General features: G+C 37.7%; 1 protein-coding gene across 5 annotated transcripts in view; it reads right to left on the bottom strand.

The window, feature by feature from the left end:
- The window catches only part of NIPAL2 (NIPA like domain containing 2), a 76,457-nt gene that overhangs the window by 21,084 nt on the left and 27,560 nt on the right, over positions 1–27,813 (bottom strand). For 4 of the 5 annotated variants that reach the window (XM_077846703.1, XM_077846705.1, XM_077846704.1 and 1 more), the window contains exons 4-5: positions 11,759–11,818; positions 4,322–4,443 (exon numbers count right to left, since the gene is read on the bottom strand). In XM_077846703.1, the coding sequence (XP_077702829.1) occupies positions 4,322–4,443; positions 11,759–11,818 (182 nt within the window). The remainder of the gene's footprint in view (positions 1–4,321; positions 4,444–11,758; positions 11,819–27,813) is intronic. The other variant, XM_077846706.1, reaches the window with a different exon arrangement.

The following is a 27,813-nucleotide window of genomic DNA, read 5'->3' on the forward strand; positions in this document are numbered from 1 at the left end:
CTCAGAGGTCAGAAATAATAACAGCACTTACTGCAGGCTTACCACGTGCTTTACTTGCACTAATTCCTTGAGTCCTCACAATGACCTTAGGAGACAGGCAGTGTTATCTCCATTTTACAGATGAGGATACCAAGGCTCAGAGGGGTTAAATGATGTAGGTTTGGTAGGCGGAATAACGGCCTCCCAAAGATGCCCATGTCCTAATCTCTGTAACTAGTATGTTACTTTGCGTGGCAAAGGGGCTTTGACCCTTAATTAATTCCTTAATCAGGCTATGGACCTTGAGATGGGGAGATTATCCTGGATTATCCAAGTGAGTTTGAAGTAATGGTCTGAGTCCTAAAAAGCAGAAAACCTTCACAAGCCTGCTCAGAGGGAGATGTAACATGAGAATGAACAGAGTCAAGGAACACTGGTGGCCTCTATAAGCTGGGAGAGGCAAGGAAATGGATTCTCCAGAGGCACGAGTAAGGAATATAGCCCTGCCAGTACCTTAATTTTAATCCAGTGGAACCCATGTTGGATTTATGACCTTCAAAACTGTAAGATAATAAATTCATGTTGTTTTAAGACATGAAGCTTGTGACAATTTGTTATGGAAGTAATAGGAAACTGAGATTTTGGTATCTGAGGTCTTTCCAGAGGAACAGACTCTTCAGGATGAGTTTCCTGAATCGACTCCAGGTTTTATGGATTGGTTCTCTAGTCCATTTAGATTTAAAGGCACTCATCACCCTATTTTCAGTGGTGAAAAGAACACTGGCAGGCCATGGGATGCTGTGACAAAGGAGATACACAAAATTTCATAATTAGATACTCCACTTCCAGTACAAAAATCTGAATCCACATTTACCTCACCTCTCACGAAATCTTTCTTCTTTCTTTCTTTCTTTCTTTCTTTCTTTTTCTTTCTTTCTTCTTTCTTTTTCTTTCTTTCTCTTTCTTTCTTTCTTTCTTTCTTTCTTTCTTTCTTTCTTTCTTTCTTTCTTTCTTTCCTTTTTCTCTTTTAAAGATTTTATTTATTCATGAGAGACACAGAGAGAGGTGGAGACACAGGCAGAGGGAGAAGCAGGCTCCATGCAGGGAGTGTGATGTGGGACTCAATCCCAGGACCCTGGGATCACGCCCTGAGCAGAAGGCAGACGCTCAACCACTGAGCCACCCAGGTGTCCCACCAATTCCTTTCTTGAAAGTATATACTTTGAGATGACTTTCTTGTAAAACAAAAACAAAAACCCAAAACAAACAAAAAAAAACCTCTGCAAAAGCTCTCTTTAGGGTCAAGTCTGGGCAAAGATTTGATCCTCCATGGTCAGTTTTTATTCATTCTGCATAGAGAGGTGTGTACTGGAATGGATTGGAGAGTGCACCCTGGAGGTGGGTTGTCTGGTTTTGGATTCTGGTTCTGCCACTTAGTATTTATGTAACCTTGGATAAGTTACCTACCTCAGCTTCCCCATCTGCCAATGTAGAGGACAGAACATATTCCGAGTTCCCCACACAGGATTCAGCTTGTTTGGTGAGCACAGGCTGCTCTATTGCGGAAGCGAGCCCCAGGGCGAGCGTGTACGTGCTCAGATGGCAAAGCAAAAGAACCTCAGGCAATGCGTATTGAGGTCTTATAAAAACAGGTTTTTTTCCTTCAGGTTTCTAACACCTGGTGGTGGGTTTTGAAGCAGCTCTGCCAGAAAGGCTGACTTAATAATCAGCTTTGGGGTATAGCATTACAACAAACAATAGGGCATGGCCCCTGCTTCTGCTGATTTAATTTTTTGTCTGGTGGAGAGAAAACGAACACCTTTCAGATTATTTTATGAAGGATCTTATGTTCACAACAGAAGTTTCCATCTGAATTCTCTGTTGGAAAATCTGGGTGGACAAAATGTCTACAAAGAATGGCCTGCCAAAGAACACAAAGCAATTGAGGCTTACAGCCGAATTTCCTCATGCGCATTCTGCAGACTGCCTTAATAGGTATCACTCAACAAAAAAGCTCCTTCGAGAAGAGGACCCTGTGGTCAGCAATTTTGTTTCTTTCCTAAAGGACTTCTAGTAGAGATGAATTTCTCAGAATCTCCATGTTATGCAGCAGCTTTTCTAACCTTGAAAACGCACTTGTTTTTTGCTTCTTGGCAAGCACCAGGTGGGATTTACCCACCTGTGAATACAGGCTAGGAAAAGTTGTTTCAGTGGGTGAGCAAAGGACACTTCATTCTTCACTGGCTGGTTGACATCAGGCTTCTCAAATCCTCTTCCTACTAAAATGAAAACAAGCTCAGAGGACAGGCTCCTGGGTCTTGTTTCTGAGGCCTCTACTTTATGTAAGCCTTAAGGGTAACCTGGACATCCACTTGGTATGGGTAAGCACATGACACAAGGAGGTGCTATTAGCCAGTCTGGGACAGAATTTTACAATCCCCTTTTGAGAAATGGAAAACTTTATTCAGACTATAAAATATTTTTATTCATTTTATTAGTTATTAGAAGAGCAATTCAGGTACAGTATTTATCCTTGGTGTAATCCAAGAACAGTTAGGTGAATGATACTTCAAAGAATAGTCTTAATTGCTGTAATTGTGATCTTTGCAGTCACAGTTTGCAGAAAAAGCACAGAAACTGCCACCTCCAAGGATTAAATACTAATTACTTTGATGTTTAACAGATTTAAACCAAACTTCAGCTCAAGATCTTAGCATATAATTGATAACTTCTAGCAGTCTTTAGAGATGTAACATATAATGAATTAAATTCCAAACTAAGATAATATAGATAATCCCCTTTAGAGTCTAAAGCCAATAGTGTTATTCAAATGTGACTTTATTAAAGATTTATCTTATACTATCTTATAAATATCTGAAATTAGATTTTTGGATGACATTTACTTTCAAATATACTTTCATTATTTTATAAGAATATGGGCCTCTCCCAGGACTGTAAGTTTCCTGTTACAGGAATTCTCTATACCCTTGGTGTCTAATCAGTTGAATGAACCAGTGAATAAATGAATGAATGAATTTAAGAGTTGATTAAATGGAAAAGTAGCAAAATGCAAGTAATGTCAGAGGTTTTTTTTGTGTGTGTGGAAACTTAACATTTAATAAAAGGTAGTTTTGTTCTTTTCAATGTTTCCTCTGGTGTTCAAACAATATATGATATGTCACCATCAAACAATGCTGTTTATCCCAGGAAACTAAGTCTTGATGCAATTTCAATCTCCAAAGGATTCAACTTGGGCTATTCATTTTCTGGTCACACACTATTTGACCCTTTTCTCACTGGATAAAGAATTTCTTTTGCTTGTAGGCAAAGAATAATTATATGTTGGTAGGACTTCAAGTCTAGGCTACCATGAAACACTCAGTAAGTCCTTCTAGTGCCTTGGATTTGCTCGATGAAATCTGTTAAAGGGCTGGGTCTGGTGGATGAGCAGGAGGATACAATGGGGCAGAGGGGAGGCACAAGTATGACAGACCTGAGGAAGGCTAATATGAGCTGGAAAGTCCAATTCTAAAGGTTGGTGGAGAGCCGGGGGAAGGAAAGCCTTCCAACATAAGAAAGAAGAGAGTCCAGGGGACAAAATAATTGAGTTCAGTTTTTGAGGAACTTTTGAGGAACCTACGAGACATTTTTTTATTGAATTAAAATTATTTTACTACTACGGCTCTTGGTTAAATGCTCATTTAGTCTATCCCAGTTTTCTTCTTACCACCTGCCCTTCCTGGAACATGCTTATTCTTCAACCTAAACCAACTTCTGTAACAAGTTACATACCAACCATCTCTATCACCCCTTCTGTCTATAGCCACTGGATACAGTCACTACATCAAATAAAATATCCCATTAGTGCCTTCAAATTTCTATATTGGTTCATTCCATTCTTTCTTTTACACATCTCTCAGTGTTATCCTGCTGCTGTTTACTTCTCCCAAGACAATCTTTTGCATTGGTCTCAAGGAATACTTTTTTGAAGAAAATATCTATCTTGAATAAAAGTCAGTGAAGTAGAATGTGTCTTCAGGCATTTCCCTTTGACCTGGGAAGGGAGGTTTTTTGGGTTTTTTGCTTTGAGTTGTCCTAAAACATGTTGCTCTGGAATTTGCTGGATTAAATATTGTGGAAATTATTCCAGTGGCAAGTCACCCCCAAGAACAGGATACTCAGGAAACTGCTGATTTAATGTTTCAAATACTTTCTTATTGGTCAAATATATTTACAATTTAATGAGATATTAATGTTGAGAAGATTTATTCTCTAACATCTGCATGTACCAGTGGTCTAGATAATATAACTTCTGAGATAGTAAAATGTTTAAGATTCTTACCACATAGATCAGGAACTGCCAGCCAACAAAGTAATAGTGTACTGTTCTTGCAGAGATAGACTGACTTCTGTTTGGAGCAAAGTTCACCAATAAATATGTTCCTGCAAATGCCAAGGTCATACCTTTAAATAAAATTGAAAAGGAATATTTAAACCTTTTTTGTCAATGCAAACATTACCTATAGAGTGAACATTACTTATAAAAGTGCCTATGGTTCCTTCCTATTAACATCTGATTGATCAAACTGTCCCAAGATAGCATCATGTATTCACTTGATGGCATTATCTTTAAAAAAAGGGGGTGATAAGGCCCAGGGAAAGGATGTGGGTAGGTTATAACTTCTGATTTTTCATTGTGGTTCCAGATGAATCATTGCGTTTTCAGGAAACCTTTCCCCAAAGATGGGAAAGATCAGAACACATGCATTTGGAGACATGAAAACACATCCAAGCTGGCTGATTCTACATGGACCAGTAAGTACATGATAGAACTAGATCCACCAGAGCCCAGAGAGTGGGGAAGTCCATCACCTGATGGATGACCTGATGATCTACTCTGTACTTATTCATATTTGAAACATTTACACAGATACAGACACACACACACACACACACACGATTTTATACTTTATTTTAAAAAAATTTTTTAAAGACTTTATTTATTTATTCATGAGAGACTTACAGAGAGAGGCAGAGACATAGGCAGAGAGAGAAGCAGGCTCTCTGTGGAGAGCCCATGTGGAACTTGATCCCAGGACCCCAGGATCATGCCCTGAGCCAAAGTCAGATGCTCAACCAGTGAGCCACCCAGGTGCCCAATTTTATACTTTCTAATCAATGCCATATACTAGAGTCCTTTTAGCAGAAATAACAAAGATAAGTGCTGACTTTGCTATAAGATTTGTTTAATCCAACTTAGAATCTAGAATTCTAGGGCTAACGTAGTAAAAAGTCACATTATAAACCTACGTAAGGCATGTATTTACTGTTATCCCTTTATCATTACCTAAAATAATGGAGGAAAGAAAGGTGTATGGGAAGAGGGGCCACATGAGGAGGAATAAAGAGAGGCCTTTACATTCCAAATGACACTGAAAACTGCTTATTTATTAATAATCAGCGCAGAAAAGCTGTAGTATTTTTCAGATAGCACCCTTAAAAAAGAATTCAACTTGTTTCATCACTATGGGTGGCATTGTTGTGTATATAATTTACAACCAGCACTGACCCCAACCAGAAGCAATGTGGCTTGTCTATAAAATCTCACAATTGGAAGATACCAATTTCCTGTTCCTCTTAACCAAATGATTTAGGGTTTTGAACTCTTGTTTCTGGGAACAGAGAGCACTGGACTTTTCACACAAGTTAGACAATGGCTATTCAAGGTATCGTAGAAGCTATAAAATAAACTTCCTCTAATGTAAGAACTTACTCTGTAATACTTTGTGAAGGCAGAAATTATATACAAAATTTTAAAAGCTATTTCTAATGAGAATTTTAAAAATGAGAAAAATTATATTATTAAGCATTGGGATAAAAGGAGAATAATACAAATTATAAGTACCTAAGAACTTGGGCAAGATTATTGGTGAGCCCTGTCCTTTCTTTGAAAAAGAAAAAAAAAAGATCTTATAATGGTTCAATATTAGGTTGCTAGAAGGATGGGATTCTAAAAGAAACCAGTCTTCTAAACTTGGTATAGTGAAGTAGAATAAATGCATTGAATACAACTTAAAAATCTCAGAGACTTCCAACTTTCTTTTGTGAAATCCAAATTTCTTATTTTTATTGAGTTTCTCTGCCAATAATTTTTTAAATCTCCTCTAATTGTATCTAGTGTGGTTAAATTTATTTTTAAATTTAGTTTTGATTGGATAACACATGTATATGGTTAAAAAAAAAAAAAAAGTCAAAAGACACGAAGGGTGGTGAGTGAAAAGTTAAATCTCCCTCCCACCCTATGGCCCACTAGTTCCCCTCTTGCAAGTTAATACTGCTACCAAATCTTTGATTTCCCTTTTCAGAGATGTTTTATGCAAGTGTGTGAGAAAGTGCAGGAGTTTGAGTTTTCTACACAAACAAGAGCATATCATATACACTTTTCTGTACCTTGCTTTTGTTCTACTTAACAGAACATCTTGGAGAACATTTCACATCAGTGTATATAGGGCAACCTAATTCTTTTTAAGCCTGCATAATATCCCATTCTGTGGAGGCAGTGTTATTTATCTTAACTTTCTTAACAGGGTCCCTGCTTCCCATCTGCTTTCATATTTGCATATTGTGCCCAGTTCAAAATGTAGATCTTCACTGCATTTCAAAACTCCTTAAAAACAAATAAAATGACTGGTGACTGCAATTTTACTTTCAAAGTACTTCTGCACCTGTATTATTTCACTTGAGCCCCATATCACTGTGAATCTAGTTAATGACTCTATGGCAACTTGGTAGGTAACACATTCCTTTTTCTTCTTCATAATTTTAATTTCAGTTTCCTCTGACAATTACAAAGGTAGTTCTAGGTAGCTGCTATCTGTTGTATGTTTGTTTGCTTGGTGTCATTTGTCTGTGTGATTCACTCTCTCCTTTATGGATTATGTATACATGTTTCCTAAGTGTTTAAAAGTATTGAAGATACTAACAGCTCCTTATATAAATGTCCTTAAAATGTATATATATCTCATATTTTTTCTAAAAGTGGCATCAGATGTCCTTTCCTGATATTTTTATTTCAGTAAAGCCACAAATACTCTTTCATTGAAAGACACAGATTTCTAAATTAGAAAACTTGTTAGTTTACTTTCCGCTGGTCCATTTGCCCAAGGGAGTTATCTGGAAGCATAAGATACTCAAGGAGGGGAAGCAACACTTGGTATGCTCTTTGCCCATGGAAATGATTAAACTCCAGGTCAACACTTGGATCATGAAAGTCTAATCCACTAATCCACGCTGAAACTGCCCCCATAGTATTCAAATTTCACTGCTACTTGCTGGCTGGAAAAGATTAGGCATGTTACTTAGCCCTCTGTGACTTAGTCTCCTCATTTCTAGGCGCAAATGAACTTATCACACCTGCTAGACTCCAGGAATTTGGCTGGGCAAGAAGCCAATCTGGGGAGCTGAATAGATTTGAAAGCTCATCTGGCGGCCTGATGTGACAGAGAACTCTGGGACAGATCTTCTTCAGGATACCGATCACTAGGAGTCCAAAGCTATCTCAGTTAAGCTTAAAAATTAATCTGAAGTTGGCAGCTCCTTCTGTACACGGGTCCTGTCCCTGTACTACCATAAAAGCACCTTTTTTCTTGAGGCAGCCCTGAAACCAAAAGAGCCAGTCTGTTCTCTCAACCAGAAATGATGGTTTGTTTGGCTACATCGGTATTCTAGATACCAGCCCTAAACCTAGCTGACCATTTGGTGTGGGAGAAGGAAGGAAAGAGATGGTCTTCATGTCACTCTTAATCTCTTGACATTCTATCTAGGGAAACCATTTATTAGTGACTTGAAGTAATCAAGTTACTGGTCTCTGGAGAGTACTGAAGAATTGATTGTATTTTTTTTAATGATAATACTATCTAGACTTAAGTCAACTAGGATCATACAGTCTATTAGATTTAGTACTTTTGATGATTAAGGCAGAAACTATAGGTTTTGGCTGACTGAAGGGGAGAGAAATCTGGTGCTTTTTAAAGGAAAAATAATCATTAAAATAATTTAAAGTTATTAATCCACTAAGAATCAGAGCACAGTCCAAAGCCTGTCATTGAGTTAATAATAGTTGGCGATTCATTTCAGACATAGCTTTTGTGAGGTCATTTTTTGAGGCTAGTGGTGAAAAGCTTCAGAGCCACAGAGCAACATTTGGCAATAAATTAGTTCAGCTTGTTTCCACATGGCCCAAAAATCTTCATTTGTTCCATCATGAAAAACAAGCTTTCATTTGCTTGAAGCAGGGAAAAATAAATGAATTTCTTTTGCACATTTTGACAATTTAATTTTTAGCATGCTTATATGTTAATCTTTCTATTTTTTTAAGCCACTAACTACTCTCTCCCCTGTTTGGTTTTAGCCTCTGTAAAGAAAAAAAAAAATCCCTGCATTTTTAGCTCTTTACAGAAAGAGCCAAATTTTCTTAAGGCAGCAGCAATATAGATCCAAAGAAAATACATGTGACTTAACAAGTTACTGAGTGAGATTGGGGAGAAATTCTTCTCCCCAAGTATGAAGTGGGTTATTACATCTCAGGTTATAATTTTATGACATTGCTGTAGGAGACATGGGTATGGAAAAGGTGGCTACATTTTTTTCTTCTTCCTTTGCCACTAAAGTCAAGAATTGATCACTTTCAATGACAGTATGATACAAATGTGACATCAGTTATATAGCACTACTCAAAAAGCATTCAATAAAAAGGCAAAAATACCCAACCAGAGTTATGGAAAATATTGACTGGATTACTAAAGTTTGCAAAAATACTAATCAAGGTTTGTTCTGATGAACCACTGGAGTACATGTAGAAGTGGGGGTGGTGGTAGCAGTGGTAATAATAGCTAACATCAATTGCTTATTACGTGACAGGCCCTGTTCTTAGAGTTCTATCTCTATGAACTCATTTAATCCTAGAGGGTAGGTAATATTATCTTCATTTAAAACACGAGGAAAGGAGCCTTACGGAGATTAGGTAAATTTGAAAGGCCACACAGCTTTCTGCCCCTAGAGACTCATCTTCAACTATTACACTATATCGGGCTGCCATTATTAGAATACTGGTCCACTATTCACTGGTTACATGACCTTGGGCAAATTAGTTAACCTAAGTATCAGTTCTGTAAATAGGTTATTCCTACATTTAAATGAGATAGTTCATGTAAATACCTGAAAAGAGGAAATATTTAATAAATGTTATTCTTAAAAACAAGAGAAATTAGCAAAGAATCAAAGTGTTAATAGAGGTTTAATTTTTTATTATTGTTATTTTTTGGTATGTGTATATATGTGTGTGTGTTTCTTATTCCTTATATTACATTTTTAGTATTACCTCTCAGGAATGAAGTTGATCATAGAAATTACGACAATTTTATTAACAGGACTTTACATTTCTCAAAGTGCTTATAAGAATTATTCAATTTGATCCTTAGAACAGTATTCTATATTCATGAACAAACTGGTAGAGCAGTTAAGTGATATTATGCTGGCCACATAGTTGACAGAAAAAGTTGAATCCAGATTTGAACTATAAAAGTAAGTTTAATTTATATCTTTGATGTTGAGCTCATTTATTGCTTTTAGAAATGTGTCATTGATCTTGGGATTTCCAAGTATATAATCAAATCATCTGCACACATTGATATTTATCTTTCTTCTCTTTCCATAGTTGTGACTTTCATTTATTTTTTTCCTAAACCTATCAGCAGCAGTTGAGTGCAGTATTAAATAGAAACTTACCCTGCCTATTTTGCACCTTTGTTAATACTTTTCACCTTAGTCCCTCTCTATGTCAACCTCCAAATGCTTGGAAATGGCCCATGCCTGTCCTATCAGTTCAATCAGAACTGATTGAAATGTTAGATCTTCTATAAGAAATTCTTTCTGAGTTTCTTAGCTAGAGTAACCTCTATTTATTCTAAACCAGTGGTTCTCACCTGGGGGTGATTTTGTCCCCCTGGGGACATTTGGCAATATGTGAAGTCATTTTTGGTTGCCATAACTAGGGCAGATGGTGCTACTGGCATCTAATGGGTAAAGGCCAGGAGGAATGCCACTAAACATTCTGCAAGGCACAAGACAGCCCGCTGCAATGAATTCTCCAGGCTAAAATGTCAGCAGTGCTGAGGCTGTGAAACCCTGTTCTAAACCCTGTTCTAAAGTCTCAGGGCATTAGGACACGTAGTATTTTCCACTTTTAAAAATGTATTAATGTATATATTTTATCATCGACTCTATTATTTGAGGGCAGAGATTCTATCTTCATCATCTTTTTATCACCAATGTTCACAGTAATTGAAATGTCCCTACATATCCACCTGTATTACCTCATTAAATACATTAATTTAAACCTTAGCCATTAACTACAAAAGATGACATACATTAGATAAAATGATTTAGTTTTCATAAGACATTTGAAAAATGAGAAAAATAATATAGGACCTAATTTTTTAATTTATAAAACTCAGGTAAATGCTCATTCTTTTTTTTTTTTTTTTTAATTTTTATTTATTTATGATAGTCACAGAGAGAGAGAGAGAGAGGCAGAGACACAGGCAGAGGAAGAAGCAGGCTCCATGCACCGGGAGCCTGACGTGGGATTCGATCCCGGGTCTCCAGGATCGCGCCCTGGGCCAAAGGCAGGCGCCAAACCGCTGCGCCACCCAGGGATCCCAAAATGCTCATTCTTATTTCTGATTCCATGCATCTTCCCCAAATGATTCCATAAACCATGATATATTTTTAAAAGTATAGAAAAATAAAATTTTTTTTTGAAAAATAAAATATTTGAAAAGAAACAATGCACATACCAATGCATTTGGAAAAATAATGTAACCATGACAAATTTGATGATGTCAACAAAAAATTCTACTAGAGAATCAAACCAAGGAAGGGAAAGAAAAAGTGAAAACACTTTCAAGACACTAGGCTCTAGGAAAACACAATCAGGGAAAACAAATGCTCAACATACCAATACTGGTGTCACATTTAAAGCTCAAATTTTTTAAAAATGTGATCTCCTTGGAAATGAGTAGACACTGTTTTATTGAAAGTGCCTAAAGTATCATTATTTGTTGTCATACTATGTCAGCAGCAATTTAGAGAGGACTTTGTTAAGGAAGAAAATATGAAGTTCCAGAATCCTCATATGTGATATTTCCAATAAGAGGTGGAAGATACAATCAATACATGATGGCTTTGCTATATAATAGCAATCTTTCTTATAGCCAGGGAGGCTACTGTTACTTTCCACTAATAGCTGTATTTCTAAATAAAATTTTGAAGGGGAATGTTCTATGTTACTTTTGGAAAGAGTTAAATACAAATTAGGTAGGAAATTGGTGTATTTAATTTTTGTGAGGTTTTCATTTGCATGCAGTCCTTTCATGTAACAATCTAATAAATACATCCTTTGAAGCCAAATACTCTCTTAGGTAACACAGTTGTTTCCTTGGATTTTATTATGCTCATGAAAATTTTGTAACATTCATAATAATAATAGTATAAAATAATAATTAACTGTGGCCAATTGCATGGGCAGTGGGCACAATGGAAATTGAAATATTTCACATGAAAGAGCAGAAGGCAGATCCAAGAAAGAATACTATTCATCTCCAAATGAGATTTATCCAGTTCAGTAATTTGTTCCTAGTTTTTAATGCACATTTTTAATAGTATTATTTATTTCCTGATCAAGCAGTGCTACAATTACATGAATTAAACAATTACTTACCTAGTAAATCTGAAGCTCTTAAGTTTTCTTTCAGAAACATAACAGAAATAATGGCACTACCTAGAAAGAAAATGGCTATTAGTGGTGTTTCCAATACAAAAACATACATTATGCAATGCCATTTGAAAGGAGTTGAGCACTTTGTGTCTTACACCTGGCCTAGCTATGTCCTGGTCAGAGACACCCAGTAGCTGTGCCTGTGAAAACAACTTTTCCCCCCTCATGGTTGAGGATACATAGAAACTGGCCTGGTTTATAATGGACTGAGGTCAGTGGCTGGGATAGTGCCCTGTGGACCGCAAGAGCATATAAAAGATTACTAAATAACTAAATGAACAAATGGAGAGAAAGGCAAGAAGAAGAAAGAAAGAAAGAAAGAAAGAAAGAAAGAAAGAAAGAGAGAGAGAGAGAGAGAGAAAGAAAGAAAGAAAGAAAGAAAGAAAGAAAGAAAGAAAGAAAGAAAAGGAAAGGAAAGGAAAGGAAAGGAAAGGAAAGGAAAGGAAAGGAAAGGAAAGGAAAGGAAAGGAAAGGAAAGGAAAGGAAAGGAAAGGAAAGGGAAGGGAAGGGAAGGGAAAGGAAAGGAAAGGAAAGGAAAGGAAGAAGGAAGGAAGGAAGGAAGGAAGGAAGGAAGGAAGGAAGAAGGAAGGAAGGAAGGAAAAGAAAGATCAGAAACAACGAGAAGGGAAGGCAAGAAAGAGTGGAAGCAAGTTTTAACTTTAATATATCCCAGACTGAAGCACATTATTTCCCTTCATCTCTTCCTATAATTCCTAGTCTAACGATACCTTTAAAGAGCCCCAGAATCCTAGGACTCCTGTCAGTCTCCACTCTCCTTCACACTCCACATTCAACAGGATCCTGGGTCTGTTGGGTCTGAATTTCACCATCTGTCTGGTCCACTCACTCCTCCTCAGACCAGTGTCATTGTGCTGCTCAGGCCAGCTGTACTTCATGCTTAGACCTTAGGCTCCTGCCACTTTCCTCACCCCATTTGTCCTTGATCTCTTTGATGTCCTATGCCCATCCTTACTAAAATAATCAGAATTCCCAGAACCATCATTTAATTTCATTCTAAAGGACTTTTATTTGTGTTCTTTCCTTTGCAGCTCTGGCTCCATTCTTGTGACCAACTATGGACTCAAGTATCACCTCTGGATTCCCCTAGACCCAGTTAACCAATCCATCCTTTTTCATAATTACCACCTCTACTATAGCTTTCCTGTTACACTGAAGATTTATCTCCCTATCTGTCCTCAAAGACTATCAGTTCTTTTTACTCTAAGGTATGTCTTATTCTTATAAGATCTCCCAGGTGTTCCTAGCACATAAATAAGAGAGTTTGTGGGATCTCTGCCCTGCATTTGCTGGCCCTCATGGTGTAAGGTCTTCTCCATTACTGATGCTACTGAACACTCATCCTCTAAGTGATGACCTGCTACCTGCCATAGCCTCAGGTTATGTAGGGTATGTTGAATCTCTCTGAATCGTTCCTCTCCTCTATTAGTAGAGGCATGGGAAAATCCAACTTGTAATAATACAAAACAATACACAAAATAATTTGTATTTAAAATTTTTAGGGGCAGAGGGAGGAGGAGAGAGAGACTCAAGCAGGATCCACACCCAGCGTGAAGCCTCATGTGGGGCTTGATCTCATGACCCTGAGATTATGATCTGAACCAAAATCAAGAGTTGGATGCTTAACTGTTTGAGCCACCCAGGTCCCCCTATATTTTACATTTTTAACATAAATTATTAGCTAGCTTTTTAAGTTTGTTTTTTATTTTTTAATATTTTTATTTGTTTTTAAAATTTTTATTTATTTATTCATGAGAAGAGACACACAGAGAGAGAAGCAGAGACATAGGCAGAGGGAGAAGCAGGCTTCATGTAGGGAGCCTGATGTGGGACTCTATCTCAGGACCCCGGGGGATCATGCCCTGAGCCAAAGGCAGATGCTCAACCACTGAGCCACCCAGGCATCCCTAAGTTTGTTTTTTAAAGTGAAAATATAGGGAAGAAAAGTCATCATAAAAATAACTCATCACCTAGAGAAAACTGCAGTTGACATGTTGGTGTGCTTATTTTATCTTAGCAATGTTTTTTCAGTCTTTTTAGTTATTATGTTATTAAATTTGTCATGTCATTTAAAATTCTTCAGAGATAAAAATTTTAACGAGTCCATATAATAATTCATTAAATCAGTTAAATTTAAATATAACTATATCTGGTATTCTGGCAATGAATGAAAACAAAGTAAATCCACACCAGAAACCTTCATTCAAGATAAGCTGGGATTCTCTTACGTTTTCTTCATATTTTTCTCAACTGGCTCTTTCTTATTCAAGCTGAGCTATGTCCTTGCAAACTTCTCCTGGGGAGGTTATTTATTGGAATGGATGTTTCACAGAATAAACAGAGCATGAAAAATGTCCAACAAGCATGACTTTAACTGGGTGCTGTGGCTTTAAAACAGTAAAGCAGGGATCCCTGGGTGGCGCAGCAGTTTGGCGCCTGCCTTTGGCCCCGGGGCGCGATCCTGGAGACCCGGGATTGAATCCCACATCGGGTTCCCTGCATGGAGCCTGCTTCTCCCTCTGCCTGTGTCTCTGCTTCTCTGTCTCTCTCTGTGTGACTATCATGAATAAATAAATAAAATCTTTAAAAAAAAAATAAAAATAAAAATAAAATAAAACAGTAAACAGTAAAGCAATGTTTTCTGTATGGATATGTATGTAGCCTATTAACATTAAGAATTGAGTTAGGAACATGTGTAAAAATGTATGAAAATTTTCCATTTCATGTTTGGACCAAAACCATTCAGGGAAACTAATTTCATATGTTAGAGAACTAAAAAAGGTACAAAAACCAAGACCCCATTCCCATCCCATTACTGACTTCCTATGTAATTGCATAAGAAATGTTTCCAAGTGGAGAGAGGTAGATCAATAAGAAATAAGTGAAGTATCACTACTAACATATATCAAATGCCATTCCGTTATAACAATCCATGAGATGACTGTTTCACAGCAAAGGAGCCCAGTAGGAAGACAGACGTTGCTTACATGGAATAAGGTCATCTTAGAGCTGGTAGGAGATACAGAGACAATGTATTCCAGGTCCTAAACCTTATATTTGGGAGACAGGTCCAGAGAAGTTGTTTGTTCATTCACTGATCCATTCATCTGACAAACATTTATATTACAGCAGAATTGGAACAGCATTTATATTACAGCAGAATTGGAAATGTGGAATTGCCCACATTTCCTTATCCTCAGTCCAGAGCTCTTTCGAGTACACTACACTCCATTCCCTCCTTTGAAAGGAGAAAGACATTGTTTTCCTTCTCTTCTTGTTGCTAAACTAGTTTTATAATTTCACTTTTAGAAGGGTTGGGGGAAACATTATGTAGGTGACAATTTCATTGCTAAAAGAGAAGAGGACATGATTGCTAACAACAAACAAAATCCACTACATGCATCAAATTATATTAACTGCCATAAAATAGTTATCAGAGTTTTGTTTTATGAACATAAATATGCTCCTTTTGCTTTCTGAAAGAACGTATGTCTAATGTACTTCATATTCATTTTTTTGTTTTAAAAGAATGTGTGTTTTTCTAAAAAATTGTTAGGTAAGAGAGTAATATTTTTAGTTTTAACAAAGGAAGTAATAAAAGTGAACATTCTGTTAAGAAACACTCAATTCATTTATCATTCAAAATATGGTTAAAATGAGAGATGTGCTGGGCAAAAAGACTATCTGAGCAACAGCTAATAACATGACTTCTAAGCAGAGCAGTAAATTTTTATTTTTTTTTGTTTTTTTTTGTTTTTTTTTTTTTAAATTTTTATTTATTTATGATAGTCAGAGAGAGACGGAGAGAGGCAGAGACATAGGCAGAGGGAGAAGCAGGCTCCATGCACCGGGAGCCCGATGTGGGATTCGATCCCGGGTCTCCAGGATCGCGCCCTGGGCCAAAGGCAGGCGCTAAACCACTGCGCCACCCAGGGATCCCCAGAGCAGTAAATTTTTAAAATGAGAAAACATGAATAAACTGAAGTGCCCTAAATACATTTGCCATCAGAGATCCGTCAAGCTCAATCCTGTCTAGTTGTTGCTGTAACAACCACCACTGCCTAATAAACACCTAGGAAGAGGAAAGAACTATTATGCTCTTACTCTAAAGTAAAATTTAATATTCAGAAATAGAACACTTCAAGACCAATAGTTTAAAAAGCATTAAGCCAGAACATAGTTGTAAATCAAGCAGATTTGTGCGGTGTGACTAAACTATCATTACTACTGAGCATTGATTTCAGCACTCACGGTATCATGTAGATTTTCAACTGGGGGCATATTTGAGCAGAGGTTCAAGAACCCTTTTCCATTCTGGCCTTCATAAAGACATAGCTCAAAACAGAGTGCTCACAGACATGGTCTACACAGGGGGTTCTTGTGGACATGGGTTAAATTCATTACACAGTGTTGCAGTGACTCCAGAGCCAGACAATGAATGCAATGAGCATAATGTATTAAGAAAAGGTAGCATATGAAAGATTATATACCAAAATTTAAACAGTGGTTATGTAGAAGTCATGAGGGGGTTAAAACGATAGCAGGAATATTTTCTGTAAGGGGGAAAAAATAAAAAAGCATCTAGTACTCTCTCTGGTGCAAAACTGGAGTACAATTGACATACAACATTAGTTTCAGGTGTATAACATAATGATTTGATGCTTATATTTTGTGTTCTTTTAAAAATTTGTTTAAAGATTTTATTTATTTATTTGAGAGAGAGAGCATGAGCAGGGGACAGGGAGAGGCAGAGGGAGAAGCAGACTCCTCACTGAGGAGGGAGTCTGGTGCAGGACTTGATCCCAGGATCATGACCTGAGCTGAAGGCAGAGGCTTAACCAACTGAGCCGTCCAGGTGCCCAGAGATGTTTTTATTTTTTTTATTGAAATATAATTACAGGGATCCCTGGGTGGCGCAGCAGTTTAGCGCCTGCCTTTGGCCCAGGGCGTGATCCTGGAGACCCGGGATTGAATCCCGCGTCGGGCTCCCGGTGCATGGAGCCTGCTTCTCCCCTCTGCCTGTGTCTCTGCCTCTCTCTCTCTCTCTCTCTCTCTGTGTGTGACTATCATAAATAAATAAAAAATTAAAAAAAAAGAAATATAATTACATACAGTGTTATATTAGTTTCAGGTATGCAATATAATGATTCAACAATTCTATACATTTCTCAGTGCTTGAGATTAGTGTACTCTTTTAAAATTTATTATTTTTATTTGAGTATAGTTGACACACAGTCTCTCATTAGTTTGGGTGTACAACTTAGTGATTTGAGAGGTTTACACATTATGGTATGTCCACCACAAGCATGGCTACCATCTGTTCCTTTACATCACTATTACAATAAGCACTGTATTACTTATGCTGTGCCTTTCCTTCTCATGTCTTACTCATTTCAAAACTGGAAGCATTTCATATCTCCCACTCCCCTTCATCCATTTTGCCCAACTCCTACCCCTCCTCCCCTCTGGAAATCATCAGTTTATTCTCTGAATTTATAGGTCTTATTCTGCTTTTTCTTTGTTTATTCATTTTGGGTTTTTTTAAAATTATTATTTAGATTCTACTTGTGGGGATTCCCTTAAGCATCCTTAAAAATACTGAGCATCTTTTCATGTCTGTGGGCCATCTGTATATTTTCTTTGGAAAAATGTCTATTCAGGTCCTCTATTCACTTTTTAATTGGATTGTTTGGTTCTTTGGTGTTGAGTTGTATAAGTTTTTTATATTTTTTGGATATATACTCCTTATTGGATATATCATTTGCAAATATCATCCCCCATTCAGTAGGTTGCCTTTTTGTCCTGTTGATGGTTTCTTTTGCTATTCAAAGTTGTTTGTTGTTTTTTTTTTTTATGTAGTCCCAACAGTTTATTTTTGCTTTTGTTTCCCTTGCCTTAGGAGACATAACTAGAAAAAGTTTTTCTACAGCTGATGTCAGAGAAATTACTGCCTACTTTTTCTTGTAGGAGTTTTATGGTTTCAGGTTTCACACTTAGGTCTTTAATCCATTTTGAGTTAATTTTTGTGTGTGATGTAAGAAAAGTGGTCCTGTTTCATTCTCTTGCTTGTAGTTGTCCAGTTTTCCCAGCACCATTTGTTGAAAAGATTGTCTTTTCTCCATCGTTTAGTCTTGCTTCTTTTTCATAGATTGACCATATAAGTGTGGGTTTTGTTCATTTTTGCTTTTCATGCCTTTGCTTTTGGTGTCAAACCCCAAAAAGTCATTGCTGAGACCGGTGTCAAGGGGCTTACCACCTACATTTTCTTCTAGGAGTTTCATGGTTTCAGGTCTTACATTCAAGTCTTTAATCCATTTTGAGTTAATTTTTGTGTATGGTGTAAGAAAGTGGTCCAGTTTCATTCTTTTGCATGTGGCTGTCCAGCTTTCCCAGGACGATTTGTTGAAGAAACTGACCTTTCTCCAATGTATATTCTTGGTTCCTTTGTAGTCAATTATTTAAACATATATGCTGGGTGTATTTCTGGGCTATTTTGGCCCATTGATTTGTGTCTGTTTTTATGACAATACCATACAGTTTTGATTACTATAGCTTTGTAATATGGTTTGAAATTAGGGAGTATGATGCCTCCAGCTTTGTTCTTTCTTAAGATTCCTCTAGCTATTTGGAGTTTAGAATTGTCTTTTCTAATTTTGTGAAAATGCCACCAGACTTTTTAAAAAATTTATTTATTTTAATTCAACTTGTCATGGGACGCCTGGTTGGCTCAACGGTTGGGCATCTGCCTTTGGCTCAGTGCGTGATCCCAGGTCCCGGGATCAAGTCCCACATTGGGCTCCCTGTGGTGAGCCTGCTTCTCCCTCTGCCTATGTCTCCACCTCTCTCTGTGTGTCTCTCATGAATAAATAAATAAAATCTTTAAAAAAATAAATTCATGTTGCCAACATATAACACCCAGTGCTCATCCCATCAAGTGCCCTCCTCAGTATCTATCACCGTTACCCCAGCCCCCACCCGCCTCCCTTCTGCAACCCTTTGTTTGTTTCCCAGAATTAGGAGTCTCTCATGGCTTGTCTCCCTAATTTTTCCCACTCCATTCCCCTCCTTTCCCTTATGGTCCCTTTCACTATTTCCTATATTCCCCGTATGAGTGAAATCATATGATGATAGTCCTTCTTCAATTGACTTATTTCACTCAGCATAATATCCTCCAGTTCCATCCATGTTGAAGCAAATGGTGGGTATTCATCCTTTCTGATGGCTGAGTAACATTCCATTGCATATATAGACCACATCTTCTTTATCCATTCATCTGTTGATGGACACTGAGGTTCCTTCCACAATTTGGCTATTGTGGATATTGCTGCTATGAACACTGGGGTGCAGGTGTCCCAGTGTTTCACTGCATCTGTATCTTTGGGGTAAATCCCCAGCAGTGCAGTTGCTGGGTCCTAGGGTAGCTCTATTTTTAACTCTTTGAAGAACCTCCACATTTTTCCAGAGTGGCTGCACCAGTTTGCATTCCCACCAACAGTGCAAGAGGGTTCCCCTTCTCCACATCCTCTCCAACATTTGTTTCCTGTCTTGTTAATTTTCATCATTCTCACTGGTATGAGATGGTATCTCATGGTGGTTTTGACTTGTATTTTCCTGACAGAAAGTGATGCGGAGCATTTTCTCATGTGCTTGTTAGCCATGCGTATGTCTTCTTTGGTGAAATTTCTGTTCATGTCTTCTGCCCATTTCATGATTGGATTTTTTGTTTCTTGGGTGTTGAGTTTAATAAGCTCTTTATAGATCTTGGATACTAGCCTTTTATCTGATAGGTCATTTGCAAATATCTTCTCCCATTCTGTATGTTGCTTTTAATTTTGTTGACTATTTCCTTTGCTGTGCAGAAGTTTTACCTTGATGAGGTCCCGATAATTCATTATTACTTTTGTTTCCCTTGCCTTTAGAGATGTGTCTTACAAGAAGTTGCTGTGGCCAAGTTCAAAAAAGGGTTTTACCTGTGTTCTCCTCTAGGAATTTGATGGATTCTTATCTGACACTTAGATCTTTCATCCATTTTGAGTTTATCTTTGTGTCTGGTATAAGGGAATGGTCCAGTTTCATTCTTCTGCACCCAGTTTCATTCTTCTGCACGTGGCTGTCCAATTTTCCTAGCATCATTTATTGAATAGACTGTCTTTTTTCCATTGGATATTCTTTCTTGTTTTGTCGAATATTAGTTGACCATAGAGTTGAGGGTCCATTTCTGGGTTCTGTATTCTGTTCCATTGATCTATGCGTCTGTTTTTGTGCCAGTACCTTACTGTCTTGATGATCACAGCTTTGTAATATAGCTTGAAGTCAGGCCTTGTGATGCCACTGGCTTCGGTTTTCTTTTTCAACATTCCTCTGGCTATTTGGGGTCTTTTCTGGTTCCATACAAATTTTAGGGTTATTTGTTCTAAGTCTGTGAAGAAAGTCCATGGTATTTTGATAGGGATTGCACTGAACGTGTAAATTGCCCTGGGTAGCATAGACATTTTCACAATATTTATTCTTCCAATCCATGAGCATGGAATGTTTTTCCATCTCTTTGTGTCTTCTTCAATTTCTTTCATAAGTGTTCTATTGTTTTTAGGGTATAGATCCTTTACCTCTCTTTTGTTAGGTTTATTCCTAGGTATGTTATGGTTTTGAGTGCAATTGTAAATAGAATTGATTCCTTAATTTATCCTTCTTCAATCTCATGTCAGTGTATAGAAATGCCACTGATTTCTGTGCATTGATTTTGAATCCTGTTGCCTTGCTGAATTGCTGTGTTCTAGCAATCTTGGTGTAGTCTTGGGTTCTCTATATACAGTATCATGTCATCTGTAAAGAGTGAGAGTTTGACTTCTTCTTTGCCAATTTGAATGCCTTTTATTTCTCTTTGTTATCTGATTGCTGAGGCTAGGACTTCTGGTACTATGCTAAATAGCAGTGCCACTGAAATTTTAATAGAGTTTGCACTGAATCTGTAGATTGCTTTGGGTAGTATGGACATTTTAACAATATGAATTCTTCCAATCCTTGAGCACAGACTATCTTTCCATTCATATGTGTCTTCTTCTATCAATGTCTTAGTTTTCAGTGTATAAGTCTTTTACCTCTGTGGCTAAATTTACTCCTAGAAATTTTATTCTTTTTCGTGTAATTGTGATCACTTCTTAAGAGACTAATTTAATCAAAAATTAAAACAATCAATTACACTTTACCCAATTGTGATTATGGATGTAATAGTCTTATCTGATTCAGGTGTAAAAAATAAAACAACAAACAAAAAACCTTTGGTCCATGGGTTACAAATTCAAAAGTCTGGGGCCAATTAGGCAATCCTCTAGAGAAGGAAAAATAATGAAGCTGGTGGGCTAGGGCAATGAAAGTTGATGGGGTGTGGTGACAAGGGTGGTGGACTGGTGTGATGAGGCCAGGTTGCTGGAGTTATGAAGAGCAGTGGGGCCATGGTGACCTGGAATATACAAGATCAGTGAAAGGTGGCAGCCATAATTCAGCCCTAGCCAAATGCAAGTACAGGACTACCAAATCTGATTCTTTCAGGTAAACCACTTTTTGTGTGTTATGATCCAATTTTTAAACATAGGAAATTAGTTTATATTCTTAAAAGCATTGTTTAAGCCAAACAAAACATTGCAATGGTCACATCTGACCTACAGAACATCAGTTTTTGAAATCTCACCTAGTCCACAGTGAAAATTTCATCAATTTTCATTTAGTGTCCTCCAGTTTATTGTTTAGCCTCTATGATCTGAAGAGAAACCAGGGTATGTTTTTATATAATAGGAAAGTAGAAGATAAAGTAGTAAAGGGAACCCTTTTATAAAAAATAGCCCATGACATGGAAAGAGCATATTTATATAATAATGCTACAAACAGATCCACACATGTAAATATCTGTCTTATGGTTTCCAATCACTTATAATGGCAACTTTATTGTACTGCTAAAAAGCAAATCGCAAAAGCACTTTCCTGTCACTCACAATCAAGCTTTAAACATGTGGGCACATTGAGCATGCTCCCAGGCTCAATCAACTCTAGCTGTATGGAGGTACTGACTACTCCAAAATTATCATTCCTTCTTAGTTGTAGAATTGTAGGTCAATTACAATGTACTGCATGGAGTTAGGATTTGAAAATCTGAGGATGTGATGGTTTGAAAAATGTTTCTTGGTAGAGAAAAAAGTTGTCCTACCATCCCTATTGGCAGGAATAAAAGTGTCAAGTAATTCATGTTAATAAAAAAAATTGCTATTGTCATTTATTGAAGATACTGCACAAACTTCATAATTTGTATAATTTGAAATAGGAAATTTACCTGCATTAAAAATAATCAATGTCTTTTCTACATTTTCCTTGACACACATTAGTGATTAAACTTGAAAAGATTCCAAAAGAGTAAAAACTATCATTGAGAAGATTAACTGTGTATTATAAGTTTAATAGCACATTACTTCATCAGGAGCAATTTCTCTAGAAATACTTTGTGGCATTCTCAAAAAATCAGGATGAGTGGGAAAAAACTTGTGTTTTAGGACTTAGGAATGCTTTCAGCTGAGTGCAGAAGCAGACATAAAATGAGAACTTCAGAGGTTTATCCCGCACATTTGCTGCTTTGGGGACAAATCTGCTAAAGCAGACAACCCAGGAAGCCACTGAGGAAAGGGATATTTTCTGCATATTTTCAACATTAAAATAAATGTCTGTGTGGAGCGCCCACAGGAAGCCCATGTGGTTTGGAGGTCCGGTGATCTCATCCAGGCTGGCACTAAGCATGATGCTCCGGAGGACTGGAGGATTCGCAGCATCTAGGTTTGTGAAATGCTACAGGTCACTGGCTAATTGGTCTGTTTATGTTTCCTTTCATTTGTTTCTAATAAAAATCTTGGAGTCCAAAGTTTCTGCTTGAGATTACTTCTTTAGAGTTCCAAAAGGCATCACCAGGGCTTTCTGGCTACAGTAAGGCCATTGCCTAACGGATTACAGATACACTGCAGCTTACAGTGCCACCAGAGCACAACAGAAATATACAAAACATATATTCCACATCATGAATTTCCATTTGAGCCAAAGCCAGCATGTTAGAGAAAACTGGAGATGGAAAAGACTTATCCATCATGTGTCTCATTCTCTCATTTTCTCAGTGCAGTTGGCTTTCCAGCCACCGTCCAGATTAGCCCAGTCACATGGTGACTACTTCTCTTAGGAAATTATTCCAGGGCCAAGGAGATCTTGCTGCTATGTATTTTAACATTCCATATAAAATACCAGGTGTTTGATCTCATATAATTCATCTCAAGTTTAATCTATTCATTGCCCACTTCTATTCATCTGGGCAATAATGAAATAAAATAGCATGTTTATGGGTCTCATACATTATCTGACATAGTGGATGCTCTTTCAATATTTGTTTATTTCTAACTGAAATTTAACTTGGAATATTTCTGAATTTAACTTGGAAAGGGTGATATGTTCTATGAACTTTCTTCTAATTACTTAATTTTTAAACTTTATTTTATTTTTTAAAAAGATTTCATTTATTTATTTATTCATGAGAGAGGCAGAGACAGGCAAAGAGAGAAGCAGATTCCTAGTGGGGAACCCGATGCAGGACTCGATCCCAGGATCCTGGGATCACGACCTGAGCCAAAGGCAGATGCTCAACCACTGAGCCACCCAGGTGCCCCTAATTACTTTACATCAATATACTCAGGGGTATAGAACTGAAAAAATGTCATTGGTGCTTCCATTATGTTCTGTTTTTCCCATCCTCCCTCCCCCTGCAACAATCTCCCTTTGTACCCCACTCCCTTGTAACCCCAAGAAAAATTAATTTTATACTGACTAAGGTCTACCATGAATTTCCTTAATTCCATGTCACTTCAATTCTTTCAGTTGTTGATGGCTGCATGATTTTTAACCATCTCTCAATACTTAGACATAGCATAGATACATCATGAGGATAAGCATAAAAATGAACAGGTTAAATGTAAGGCTGTACTTGGTAGATGCACAAATAATCTAACTTAACCCCCAAAGGACAAGCTAATACACTTTTAAGTATGCACAAAAGTGAATATCCACGAGTTCCTTGCAATGAAATGCTTAACCACTGTGCTTTTAAGCAGGTGTTTTTGTCTTCTAATACTCTAGAACAGAACATCCTATCCTCATTTTATCAAAATTCAAATTCAAACCAGCTCTACAAAGCTGTACTGTGTGATTTCCCTGTACAATGCTTTTCTGGAGAAAGAAGATGGAAAGCAACCAGACATACACAGTCACATCTCCTGGGTCTCAATTAAATGGTGAGGAAAGACATAAAACAGGTCATTGTGAAAATCATGAAAGTAGATGGAGGGGCAATGTAGGACCAGGACTGTTGTGTGTGGTTGAGCAGGTTGCATAGTGCACAAAGATGCAATATCTGAGAAGCACCACCCACATCTCATATCTTGTTGATTTGTATATTTCTCAGGACAATTTTATGGTAGGTAGTACTAAAGCATCCTGGCCTGCTGAAATCATTGTATTACAATAATTTGCAGACAAAGAGAAATAAAGTATCATGAGAAAGGCTACCTTTTTCTATTCACAAAAACGCACCATATAGATAAGAAGAGGGCCCACTTAGGGCTTAAGGGAACAGAGAATAAGCCTGTTTAATTGGGTCTAGAAGCCAAGAAAGGCCTTCTAAGGAGGGAAGGATTAGCAGTAGTTTAAAATTTTATTACAAACTGCACAGAATATCCAACTTTTACTAGATTTCTGGTATACGGTTTCTCCAAAAACACATTCTCAAGTTGCAGTTAGGCCTGAAAGAAATCTTTCCTTCAGCCTCTGAAGTTAATTAGCAAGTTCACAAAAGTACTACAAAGCTAGAGCAAGAAGAGAGAAAGTTACATACACATCCTAGGCTGCCGTGCTTTTCCTCTGACAGATTTCTGTGTCTTTGTTTTTTTTTTTAATGTATTTTGTCTTGGTAGGTTATTTGGAAATTCTGGTATTTTCCAACATGTTTTGGTAGGGGATATGTGGAAGGGTCAAAGGGTAATTGCTGCTTAATGGCTGAACGTGTGAGCTACAAGGATCCTATTTTTCTGCTCCCCCCAAATTAACCATTATATAAATAAGAAAAATTAAAGTCTTTTCTTAAACTGGTTCCTCCATTTTGTTTTTTATTTCTTCTGAAGATTTTATTTATTTATTCATGAGCAACACAGAGAGAGAGGCAGAGACATAGGCACAAGGAGAAGCAGGCTCCATGCAGGGAGCCCGATTCAGGACTTGATCCCAGGACCCCAGGATCATGACCTGAGCCAAAGGCAGATGCCCAACCACTGAGCCACCCATGGTGCACCCCATGGTTTCTCCATTTTAGAGATTTTAATCATCAGCCATTTGGGGGGCCAGGGAATAGATTCCCTTATAAAGAATAAGGTGCTTTGTCTCTAAGTAATAATTATTATAAATCTCAGTGACAATAACTAGTGTTATCATTATGTCAAATACTATAGTCTGTATGCAACACTGTTCTTAGGTGTTTGTGTTTACTTTGTTTTTCCCCAGGACGACTTCTGAGGTAAGAAATCTTTTTACCTCCATTTTACAGATTAGGGACCTGAGGCATTAACCCGTTTAAACCACCTGAGGTCACAGAGCTTTCCAGTGGTAGAAACCTAGAGCTTGCTGTGTGGCCCTAGAGCTCATGTTCTTGACCATACAACTTCCCTGTCTTACTGGGATAAATATCCAGCCTAGGCCAAAGATGAAATTGAAAAATATCCATTAAGGGACACCTGGAGAGCTCAGATGGTTAAGCAAGCATCCGACTCTTGATTTCTGCTCAGGTCATGATCTCAGGGTCATGAGATCAAGCCTGCATTGGGCTCCATGCTTAGCATGGAGTCTGCTTGTCCCTCTCTCTCTGCTTTCCGCCACCACCACCCCCCCCCCACTATCTTGGTCACTATCTCTCCCTCTTTAAAATAAATAAGTGAGGGGGATCCCTGGGTGGCTCAGCGGTTTGGCGCCTGCCTTTGGCCCAGGACGAGATCCTGAAGTCCCGGGATCAAGTCCCGCATCAGGCTCCAGGTATGGAGCCTGCTTCTCCCTCTGCCTGAGTCTCTGCCTCTCTCTCTCTCTCATTCATAAATAAATAAATAAATAAATAAATAAATCTTTAAAATAAATAAATAAATATGTTAATAAAATCTTAAAAAAAAAAAAAGAAAAACATTCATTAAGCTTTCTTGATTAATGGAAACACAAACCCAAGTCAACATCCCGAATTAACCACACTACCAGTATAATAAGCATATCAGCCAGAATGAGCTTTTGGACCTATCCTTCAGTGAGAAATGTAGGGTAAAAGTGCAAGGTGACACAAGATATTAGGGCTCTGACATTCTCAAAAAACTGGAGTCAGGCCTGGGCATTCAAATCTGCCAGGATTATTCCTCATTATCCAATCCTTGAGACTCAGACAGGCTAGATAACTCACCCGAGGCAGTCAATGGAGATTGGATCATTATTAACGTGAGCATTGCCTTAAGAATTCCCTAAGGGGTTTTTTGCAGAACTATTGTCCTTTGAGGATGCCTCATATAAAAACATTTTGTGGTCAGCAATTTCTGGAAACCTGGCCTATTACATCTGCCTCTGAAAGACAGAGTGTGTGTGGACCCATCCTGGGATGGGCCCCACAAAGCCCTGCCCTAATGAAACCTGGCTAACATTTAAATTCCAACATTACAGAAATCTGTTTGTTTGTGGAACTCTTTGTTTCTTAGAACATCTTTGGAACTACCAATTAAACTAGTGTTTGAGGGACACTCCTTCAAGGTGAGCATTTCATGGGGAGGAAATATCAGAAAGGGAGACAGAACATGAAGACTCCTAACTCTGGGAAACGAACTAGGAGTGGTGGAAGGGGAGGAGGGCGGGGGGTGGGGGTGAATGGGTGACCGGCACTGAGGGGGGCACTTGACGGGATGAGCACTGGCTGTGATTCTGTATGTTGGCAAATTGAACACCAATAAAAAATAAATTTATTATTTAAAAAAAAAAAGGTGAGCATTTCAGTGAGAGACAGCAGAACACATAGAGAAGGAGAAAGAAAAGATAGAAAGGAAGATGGTTGGAGGCAGGAATGTGGGAAGAGTGCAAACTGAAATAGCCATAATGCTTACCATAGTGTTTCTTATGTACTAGTCCTAAGAACAATCTGTTCAATTGAAGTTACAAAGGGAAAAGGAGTTTTGATTATGTAAGATAAAACAGCAGGTCTGACATATTAGCAGGCCTGGGGTATTGTGTGCCGTGAGATCAGAGCACAGGATTACCTACACAGCATTTCTCCTCACTTCTAGGAAGGAGAAAGGCCATGGTGTGTTGATGTGAACCAGATCACCTAAGCAGAGGGAGGAAGATGGAAGAGAGTACCTACCCTTCACTTGGACTTTAGAGCTCCCAACTTTTTTTTTAAACTGTTCTGGACTTTAATTTTCTTTTCTTTTCTTTTTATTTTAAAAGCAACAAAAGATAGAAGAAAGGCCAGAAAAGAATATTGAAACTCCCATTCCATGCAACACCACAGCATACAATATCTTTTTTTGTTTGTTTTTAAACTCAGAGGGAAGATTGATTTCTTTCATGAATCTTCCAAAAAACAAGGAGGAGAAAAGTTCCAGCACAGAAGAAATGTGGACACTCTTCAGCCACATCTGTAGACAGAGCCATATGATATGTTATTTTAAAAATACTTTCCTTTTTGCTTTAGCCCTTTGGGGTTTCTAGAATCTTTATAAGGAATCTCAGGGTGGTAGGGGTTTGTTCTGGGGAATATTCTCAATCACCAATGGCCTATAACCTACCCTAAACACTTCACAATAACCTAAATTTCAGCTCAGGAAGTCTGTGGGAATATTACTCATGAGCATATATTACTGTTTGCAAAGATTGTAAAGTAGGAA

This window comes from Canis aureus, chromosome 14 (genome assembly GCF_053574225.1).
Source record: "Canis aureus isolate CA01 chromosome 14, VMU_Caureus_v.1.0, whole genome shotgun sequence".
Classification (NCBI taxonomy): domain Eukaryota; kingdom Metazoa; phylum Chordata; class Mammalia; order Carnivora; family Canidae; genus Canis; species Canis aureus.